Below are 10,743 nucleotides of genomic sequence, written 5' to 3'. Positions count from 1 at the left end.
AAAAAAAAAAAAAAAAAAAAATTACTTGCAAGTCCATTACGCTTATATTTAAAACCTGTAATACTTCTTTTTACAACACATGCCACCTGTTACTGGTTGATAACTCTTACAACAGCCTTTGTCAATATGCAGCGCTTGTTTTGATAAAGAGCTACTCATGTTTTAAAATATTTATGGTTTTTCTTTATATTGGGAGGAAACTCTAACAACAGGCAGACCTTTGTTTTCCAAGAATGGAGGAAGAAAGCAGCAGGACTCTTAAGAACTTTCCTTATATGCAAGCAAACTCGGAGATCAAATTACCATTATTCCAAGTGAAAATACTGCCCAAAGTCCAACTCCCAAAAACTATTCTCAACTATACCCCAATAAATGAGTAATTTATTGGGAACAGGGGAAAAAATTTTACATACTCTTTAAGCAATCAGAAACTTTATTTAAAAACCATGAATGCAACAGCTGTTATTTCCTATTAAATCTAAAAGGCTGTTTTATGTGGCTAACCTTCTTAAGAATGATCATCTTTAGGAAATATGTGGCCACTTATAAAATTTAATGTACTATTCATTATCAACAAAAACTCAAGGTGATTTTTTAAAGTTGAATGAGAGAAAGGAAGCCCATAGTCTTCAGGATGGTACATTTTGGTGTATTCCAACTACGGGGAACTGGTCATTTCTCAGAACCAATTTTTTATGCTATTCCAATTACATTTAAGGTCGAAGCTCTAAACATTCTCATATGAAACTTGTCCCAAAATAAGTTTTCCACTTATCTCCATGTTTACACAAGGAGAGGCCCAACAACAAAATAAAGCAGTAACTGATCCCTGGTTGAGTTAAAAGGAAAAGAAAATTGGAATCAAAATTTACTTTTCAGTTTTTATTTCTACGGTCCAAACTTACAACAAATGATCAGCAGTTGCTCTTGTTTAAAGTCCGACAACCACAGTGGAGGGGAAAACCATTAAAACACTCACAGTTTACAAACATCCTTTTTATAGAGATCTTTGTCCTTGCTCCTGCAAAAATCTCAGGTAGCTTGTTACTTCTGTTATTAATAGGAAATATCAAGGAGCAAGAGGAGGAGCAGGTTTTTATTTTGGACTCCTTACCATATTTTTATAGATGGAATTTTGCCACTTGGCTTTTCTACACTGGATTCAAGGAAATGTCCTACAAAGTTATTTACTTCAAAGTGTTTCTCTCATTCATTAGAAATTAGGGCAAAAATGGAAACCCAGTATTTTGAAATCAGCTTTAGGGGGCATCTGGGAGACCCCTGAAGTATTACACAAAATGAAATTAATGTGCCAAAATTTCCATCAGACATTCAAAGGTGTGTATGACCCTCCAAAAACTGAAAAACTAATGAACTAGGGAAGAACGACAAAAAGAGTATCATTAGAGTCCAGGGGAGTAGCAAAAGGCTTGGGTGAAGAGGCAAATATCTTTAAGTACCATCACCTATAATGCCTAATAATCATCAACAGAAAACAGGTGGGGCCTATAAACTCTAGCAGCACATTTAATTGGATTGTATTCCTATTGCAAACAGAAGGATAAGTAGAGAGAGATGTATAAATCATAGATTGTGAATACACAGCTTCAGTCTATCAAAATTGTCATGCAAATATAACTGATCAAGGTCATATCTGTAGTTTTCACATTAGAAAATTTGCTATTGTCTCTATGAGCTGTCTATATAGCTTGTGTTTCTAGAGAGAATGGTCTACATAGTCTGGGTTACCCTGGGATCTGGGGGAAGTAGATGAATAATTCGTCCAAGTTTGCCCAAGATTTTCCCAGTTTTAGCCCTGAAAGTCATGTGTTCCAGGACCGCCTTCAATCCCGGGAAAACTAGGGCAGCTGTCACTCTAGCAGGGAGGACTATTAAAGCAGTAAGAACACGGGAAGCTCAAGGTTCTCCGTTTGCTTTTAATAAGAACCACTCCAATTTATGTCAGTTTTATACAACAAGTTTTGCATCATATTTTATTTAAAAAATGACTCCATGTTTTCTTCTTTTAACTTTGAAGGTCATCAGTTTAGTACTTGAACCCTTTTATCTAGATAAGACAACTTAATATGGGAGAATATAAGCAAGTTTCAAAGCTACGTAACAACACGCTATTGATTTTAAAAGTGCTAATGATGGGGCCCTGAAGCTTGTCCTCACAAACAGAGATATCCTAGTTGACACCTAGGAATGTTATGAATGCTAAATTTTGCTGTGGTGCTGGGTATAGTGTGAGGAGGAAAAATGGTGCTTCGTTGCCATGAAAAACCAGATATGATTACAGAAACCTGGTTTCTTATTAATTATTTGTATTTCCCTTTGAAATAAAAGGATAAATAATCAAAGCAGGAAATTTTTATTCAACAAAGCTTCCAAGCACACATGCTTTTTTGGACAATGTTTTGCAGAACAGATACTTCAGCAATTAATATGTAAATGAAGAGGCCAGAGGCCATTTAATCCCTTGTATCACAGACAGTGCAAAAGAGTATTTTCAAACAATTGTCTAATCAGCAAAAGTTTAACCATAAGAGCTACTTTTCCCCATAAGTATGAAAAATAAACTACGTGATTGCTTGTTTTTTTTAATAAAAGGGAATAGCTATATTCTTACATTTTAGTTCATCAATGTAGAAACTTTGCAAGTTGAAAAATCAACTCGTGGATTTCATCTAGCTTCGTTTATTTCAGATACAGAAAAACAGAACATGAATAAAGCATACCTTCGGTCCTCGAATAGAAAGTCCGGGTTCTCCTTTAAATCCAGGTATCCCAGGTCCTCCTCTATCTCCCTGTACATTTCAAATGACATTTCACAGGCTACAGTTGTGCAAGAAATCACAAGCACACATAGCAAGAAAAAAGCATTGGCCATTCTGTAAAGAGCTTAATCTGTCCATCTCAGACCTTGAGATAGTATATTTAATATTTGAGGGGAATTTCAAATCCTAAGTAAATAACAACTGTCAGTAAAGACTATTACTGCTGTTAGGAGAAAGTCCATTGAAATAATATGTGGCAATTCAGACTCAAATATTTAGACTTTAAGATTGGCTGGGAATGCTCTTAAAACTGAGTGAAGGCCAGGCACAGTGGCTCACACCTATAATTCCAACACTTTGGGAGGCCAAGGCAGGCGGGTCACTTGAATCCAGGAGTTCGAGACCAGCCTAGCCAACATGGCAAAACCCCATCTCTACTAAAAGTGCAAAAATTAGCCAGGCATGGTGGTATATCTGTAATCCCAGCTATTTGGGTGGCTGAGGCAGGAGAATCACTTGAGCCCAGGAAGTGGAGGTTGCAGTGAGCCAAGATTGCACCACTGCACTCCAACCTGGGGGACTAAGTGAGACTCTGTCTCAAAAAGCAAACCAATCAACCAACCTGAGTGGATATGTCTTCTGCTAAACTCTTCAATTATAAATCCTGGTAGATTCTTCTGAATATTTGTTCTAAATTCTTGCCTGTACTGGGGTTTAGGATTTGGAAGATGTAATGAAGGGTAAAGTGACAAGCTTGGGACCAAGAGCACAAAATCTGGTTTCTAGTCCTAACTCTGCTGCTGGCTGTAGTTTGCTTATCTGTGAAGTTTCAGAGTTAAACTGAGTCATTTCTAAGGCTCTTCCGAAACTAAAATTCTAGTTCACTGATATCATGATTTTTTTTCTCCAACTGCCAAAGGGTCAAGAAAAGGAAAATAATTCCCAGGAATATATACCTTTGGCCCAGGTGGTCCGGGAATTGATGTTCCAGGCATTCCAAAAGGGCCCATAATGCCCGGTTCACCCTTAAAAAGAGCAAAATGCTCACTACATTTCAAGCAGAGAAACCACATATAGAGACAATAATAAACGTATAGAAATGTCTGCAGATTTTTAAATTATATTATGACCTCTGTTGGTTTCAAAGATCAATGTGAAAATAATTTGAGCATCCTTTGTAAACCACTGCTAAAGTTATTGACCAGTAAGATTTCAGTGCTTTTAAATAACTATGTTCAATTAATAACTGAATGTTAGGAAAATTTTATCTCTTGTGCATCCTTTTATTAGCTAATAAAAATTATGCAATTCATGGTGCTTCCCTTTTGTGTTGTATGCTGGGAAGCTCAGAGAGAATTTTTTTTCAATATAGCAATTATCTTCAGCAAATGTTTTAGGGTGTACTTCTAGGTTATAACTCTTTTTTCTTTGTTGTTTTATTTTAATGACCAAAGGTATTGGTCTTCCATTCTATGTTATCTCACATCCTTTTTAAGAAGTAGAACCCCTGTGGGCTGGGACTGGTGGTTCACACCTGTAATCCCAACACTTTGGGAGGCCAAGGTGAGCGGATCACTTGAGGTCAGGAGTTTTGAAGCCAGCCTGGCCAACATGACAAAACCCCATCGCTACTAAAAATACAAAAAAAAAAAAAAAAGTAGCCAAACTTAGCCGGACATGGTGGTGTGTACCTGAAATCCCAGCTACTCAAGAGGTTGAGGCAGGAAAATCACTCAAGGTTGCAGTGAGTTGAGATCGCACCACTGCACTCCAGCCTGAGCAACAGAAAATCACTATCTCAAAAAAAAAAAAAAGAAAACAAAAAAAAGAACCCCTATGATTTTAAAAAATGACATTTTTAATAGAAAATTTTAAACATTTGTTGGGGAGATGTCTAATATTTAGAGTCTCAAAGACTCGATCTGGAGCAACAGGTAATTCTTCTGTTCCATCTGGATCTAGACAAGTGATTCTCAAATTTTAGAGAGCAGAGGCATTATCAGGAAAGTTTGGTAATGCACAGTTCTGGGTTCAAACTCCAGAGATTCTGATTCAACAGATCTAGAGGTTGATTCCCAGGATTACGAATTTTCATGAAGCACCCCTGGTAAAAACACTATTCCAGAGCAATTGTCAATGCACACCACAGGGTGTTCCAAATGACCCACTGGGATATAAGAAAATATTACAACTTGTCTCTATGTTTTTATCTCATCTATTAAAATTTCAATTGTTTATACAAATTCATAACATATTAGTATGATAGCTTATTAATAAAAATTACAATTAAAAAATTAAAAATCTGTGGCATGTGATCAAAATTTTACTGGAGGGGTTTATAATCAAAACAGTTTGAAAACTACTTCTCTACAGTAGGTGGGCCAAATCCGCCCACCCCCTTGTTTGTACAGCCTTGAGCTATGAACAGCTTTCACATTTTCAAGTGGTCATTATACAAGTAACTACATAATATCTTCCATTTTGCCTCTTGGGCCACAGGACCTAAAATATTTACTATCTGGACCTTTACCAAAACAAACAAACAAACAAACAAAACACTGTGGAGATGAGTCGTGGAGAATGAGCTATTTCTATGCTATGTCTAAACATGACCCTCTAGGTTCTCAGACTGCTGACTAATCCTGCGTCTGCCTGACTCACGTCCTCTGAAAATTCAATCGCATGAGCTTCCTATTCAGTCATCCTGCTTCGTCCAGCAGGGACTCCATCAGTCAGATTCACCAGTGATGACTCCTGCCGGGGGCTGTGTTCATCTTCAGAGCTGTATTCAGGCCTCTCGCTATATTGATTAGACAATACAACCAACAAGCTGAGCACACTGGCCCACCGAGACCAATTCATGCCATGGCATGTATGTGCCAGTCCTTAAATCCAAACCTGAAAGGCAATGGCACAGGACACGACAAGAATTTGGAAACATGTAAAACCCCCTATCCAAGCCTTTGACAAAGGAACCAAACATGAACCTATTAAAGTTCTTCACTAAAACCAAAGGAAAAGCAAAATTATGTCTCTAGATGTAATTTGTTTTATTTATTTTTTTAGAAAAGAGGTCAATTACTTTTATAATATGAAAAGTATTATAGAAAGTATACAATTATTTTAAATGCCCTGTACTAAGGGATGATTATGCCTTAACATATGGCAATTCTTCACCTTCATCTTTAAAAACAGCTTTATTTCAAAACACAGAAAAATGTTCACTTCGAAATAGAGTAGGACATAAAGACTAATTTGTTATTAATAGTAATACAACACATTTGTGTCATAGTGGCTCTTTTCATAATGTGCTTCTTGAACTCCCTGCAGCATGGGGCATTTACTTGAGAAGCACAGATTCCTGGGCCCACTCACCTACTGATTCCAGATAGCTGAGGATGGTAACAAAAAAATTTGGATTTGTAATCATCCCCAGGTGATACCGATGGACACTGAACGGACACCGAAGTTTAAGAGTCACTGGTGTACAGGTGACGTTTTGTTTTGTATCTGATCTAATCTAGTCAGCACCATTTTTTTAAAATGTGCTTTTTAATCATCTGGTCCTAAAACATACTCCTTGTCTCTTTCTTACAATTAGTATCTTCCTAAACACATGAATTCTCTTAGGTTTGCAGTTTCTGTTTCCTGACACATTCAAATGACCTTAATGGTGGGTCTCCGAGGCTAAGTCAGGACACATACTTAATTGCTTGCCTCACAATCCCCTTCACTTCTTCCTCAGCACCTTGTTATCGACAATTTACCAGGACATAGATCCCCTACTTCCCATTTCACCATATTGATTTTTTTTCTCCAAATAATTCGATGTATTCAACACTTACTATATACCAGGAAATGTGCTAAGTGCTTTATTAACTTTTAGTCTTCACAACAACCCTGTGAAATAGAACATATTATTATCTTCTTTCTATAATTGAAGTGACCGGCTCCAAAAGGTTCATGGCACAGCAGGAGGCAATCAGCCTCCTGAAGAAAAGCCTTCCTCATCACTGTGCTGCCTGTCAGTCTCAGGCTTTTGGGTTGTTTAACAAAGCAAGATTATGAAGAACTGGTATCTCCTATGGTCCCAATTATATCCCAACTTCTGAATATTTGGTTGTTACTAGAGAGGACTGACAGACAAATTAGAAACGAAAGTATTTCTATGAGTATTACATATTTTATGCAATCTATTCCATTCTATTGTGCTCTGGGAATAGTATGTTTTCTATGGTTTTTTATTTTGGGGTTTTTGTTTTGTATTTGTTGGGAAGGAAACAAAGAATCCAATTTTCAGTGGAAATCTAATACTCTATTAAAACCAGACACAAATACAAACTCCTCAAAGCATAAGTCAGAATACAAGAAACATACCTTTGGTCCTTCGGGCCCTGGAAGTCCCCTCTGTCCTTGATTTCCTTTGCTCCCTTTCTTGCCTTCATCACCCTAACAAAATAATTATGAAAATATAAATATTGTATTAGCAACCTCCCCTAACCTAGTAAGGACCATAGTGGAGCCAGATTCTCAACTAATACCAATTTTAAAGTGGTGTGCCCTGAGCACAGCTCAGTTGCACAGATTTCGTCAATGTTCTTGAGGAGATCAGATGACTTCAGATTGTTCAGCCTTTACCATTTATTCAATGTGATTTGCTGTTTTTCAAAAATCGAAGTTTCGTATCTTTCTTTTGGAACTTTAATTTGAATTTGTAGTTCCTTTGCACCCTGGTCTATTAACAGATGGTTCTGAGACATTCGCAGTTTCAGAAATGAGAGCTATCTATGCTTTTTCATGCTGTTTTTCAATTTTTCTATTTCAGGTTTAAAACATGAAATGAGACATTTTAAAAACCACAGCCCTATTTCTTCCTCACTGGGGAGTCTAATTCTTTACCCCAAAAGAGACCAATAGTTTTATTGGCAGAAAGATGCTTTAGCATTAACCTGGGGCAGAGCTAGGAACTGACTACTGGCTATTCCCCAGCATGATTGTGTAAAACTGAAGGTAAAGAATTCCTTTACTTTCAAAACTATCTTTCAACTAGGGTTCAACTGCAAGGCACCATATCCAGGGATGCACATAGCTCAACAAATGAAAAATTCCTCATGGTCTGCGCTGACGCTATTTAAACATTTATAATATAAATGACTATACCATGGTTTTTAAGGTTGAGCAACAGAATCACCTGGAGGGCTTGTTAGAACACAGATTGCTGGGCCCTCCACCCAGAGTTTCTGATTTCGTACTTCTGCACTGAGGTCCAAGCATTTGCATTTATAACATTCCCAGGTGATGCTGATGCTGCTGGTTCAAGGGACCACACTTTGAGAATCACTGGACTATACTAAGGTCATCAGCAAAGCAGGCACTTTACTAAGAAGAGGTGACCTCCTGTAGAATCCACAGAAGTTTCCATGGTCCACACTAATGGAAAGCAGTAGCACCGGTGTTAAAAAAAAAAAAAAAAGTTGAACGTCCAAGTATCTTATATCATTATCACTTACCAGTAGAGACAATTCAACCACAACTATTTGTTTTCTTCCCTCCACTACCACTAATTTAGGTTATTGACCTATATCACCCCAGAAATGAACAGGAGGAACCCAATTACATGTAATAAATCGCCAACACTGAACCATGATATACCTGGGCTATGTAACATGTTCCTATCACTCTTCTCCAATAGTCTTCCATAAGCCACAAGTCACCTCAAGCCACAAATCCAGTAGTCTCTCTTTCCAACGCACATTCTCCTTGCTTTATTGGTGGCATCTGATACCACCCATTGCTTTCATCTTGAAATCCTTTCTCCTTGGTATTCCTAACATGCTACCATTCTGCTTATTCTGTTGAGTGCTTGTTCTCCAGCTGCCTCACAATGTGGGGCTTAAACCTCAACTCTCTTCCTTAGAGACATTGTTCATTCTCATGGCTTCAATTATTAACTCCAAGCGACTATTTTCCAAAAGCACATCCTAAAAACAACAGTTCTCCTGAATGTTAACAGATCGGCATTTCTAACAGTGTATTTTGCATGATGATGTTATCCTCTCCACCTCACCCAAAAAGGATCCCTGAGACTGGTAAATCAATAAATGAAAATGTTTACAAGCCTACAAATAGATTTAAATTTCATATCTTCACATTTAAGATTAAGGATTCAATTTTAGTGAGTATGTTCACAAGACATCAATTACTATTTTAGTAGAATTATGAATAGAACACTAATGTATATATAAATTTTATTTTTACTTGACTTGTATATAATCCATAAGAATCTTTACGTGGGAATTGATAACTGCACATAAAAATAGAAAGAAGGCCAGGTGCAGTGGCTCACACCCATAATCCCAGCACTTCGGGAGGCTGAGGCAGGAGGATCATGAGGTCAGGTGTTCCAGACCAGCCTGGCCGATATGGTGAAACCCCATCTCTACTAAAAATACAAAAATTAGCTGGGTGTGGTGGCATATGCCTATAGTCCCAGCTGCTCAGGAGGCTGAGGCAGGAGAATCGCTTGAACCTGGGAGGTAGAGGTTGCAGTAAGCCGAGATCATGCCACTGCATTCCAGCCTGGGTGACAGAGTGAGACTCCATCTCAAAACAAACAAACAAAAAAAAAATTGCAGGAAGACCTGGAACCTTAGAGGCTATAGGTTATGTCACTAGTCGTCTTATCCTATGGATGAATTTGTATAGTCTCATCTTAATATATAAAAATGTTATTCAACTAGCATTTCTACAGAGTTTAAAATAAATGTATGCCAAGTTGTGAAGTGAAATGGCCATTTAATAAAGTGATATTTCTTATTATTGTGTGAGATTTTATAAAGAAAATTTATGGACTGTCAAATCTCAATGATATATTTCAAGGCTTCTTTTCCTTCCTATGTGTTTTTTAAATGTCAATCTGACCATTTATTGAGAAAACGTGTGTTGAACTCCTCTCTATGCTGGGTCTTACAATAGATGTTAGGAAAATAAAAATGAATCATTTACGCTTGCTGTCTTCCAAAATCTTGCAAGATAGTATTCATACTTTTAAGCCAGATATAAACACATTTGACATAGTAAGAAAAACAATCAAATTTCTTCTAAGTTGGCTCCTCAGTATGAGGACCAGAACACAGGCTGCTTCCTCCAACACTGTCATTTCCATACCTTGGGGCCAGGCTGTCCTTTTCCAGGTGGTCCCTCTGGGCCTCTTGCTCCTGGAAGCCCTGCTTCTCCCTAGAGAAAACGACACTGATGTCTTACGTGACCCTCCAGTAGACAGACTGTATGTATCATCCCACCTTGTCTCCTTTTATCACCAGTGGATTCAGCTGAGACTCTCCAAAACACACCATACCTTCGCTCTAGTCTCAAAATCAATCTGGAAGTTTATAAACTTGAAATAAAGTAACATCAAACTCCAGTTTAACTTAGAGCAGCTGGAGTATCATGAAAAAGTAATTTCTCAGCCAATTTCCAAAGCAATAAGCTCATTTTCCTTTGGCTCTTCATTCGCATTTGGTAGATTTTTTAAAAAACAGGGAAGACCTGCAGCCTTTCCACCTGCTGTTTTTTGCTACTTTTATTGAAAAATGAGTATTTCAAATGTCAACTCAAAATACTTCAGGAAATCTTTACAATGGCCTTATTTCCTGAATGCATTCACAGACTCTCCTCTTGGCGGGGGGCGGGGGGAGTGGCTTTCTCTTAAGTTTAAATTAATGTGCTTTCTAGAAATCCTGAAGAAACTAGGCCATAACCAAAACACCAGAGAGAAGGCAGAGGATGTGAGACACTATCTCAGCCTTTGAGTAGGCCCCTCCTTCTCTCAGGGAAAAGTGAAAAGGGACATTTGGGATTGTGAGATATTTTTTCTTCAAGAGACTAAGTTTGTCCTGGATGGCTTGATTCGCACTCCTGAGGGACCAAGATATCAGTTTGGCTTAATAGTTCCTACTCCAGT

The 10,743-nt window shown here is 37.7% G+C and overlaps 1 protein-coding gene across 2 annotated transcripts in view; it reads right to left on the bottom strand.

Annotated features, from left to right (window-relative positions):
* COL28A1 (collagen, type XXVIII, alpha 1) overlaps positions 1 to 10,743 on the bottom strand; it is a 188,147-nt gene that overhangs the window by 86,283 nt on the left and 91,121 nt on the right. For both annotated transcript variants that reach the window (XM_011943170.1, XM_011943162.1), the window contains exons 20-23: positions 9,948 to 10,016; positions 7,158 to 7,229; positions 3,737 to 3,805; positions 2,742 to 2,810 (exon numbers count right to left, since the gene is read on the bottom strand). In XM_011943170.1, coding sequence (XP_011798560.1) covers positions 2,742 to 2,810; positions 3,737 to 3,805; positions 7,158 to 7,229; positions 9,948 to 10,016 — 279 coding nt within the window. The remainder of the gene's footprint in view (positions 1 to 2,741; positions 2,811 to 3,736; positions 3,806 to 7,157; positions 7,230 to 9,947; positions 10,017 to 10,743) is intronic.

The sequence above is a fragment of the Colobus angolensis genome, unplaced genomic scaffold (genome assembly GCF_000951035.1).
Source record: "Colobus angolensis palliatus isolate OR3802 unplaced genomic scaffold, Cang.pa_1.0 Scaffold104, whole genome shotgun sequence".
NCBI lineage: Eukaryota > Metazoa > Chordata > Mammalia > Primates > Cercopithecidae > Colobus > Colobus angolensis.
Note: the sequence above shows the minus strand (reverse complement) of the source record. Positions and strands in the feature narration are given on the sequence as shown.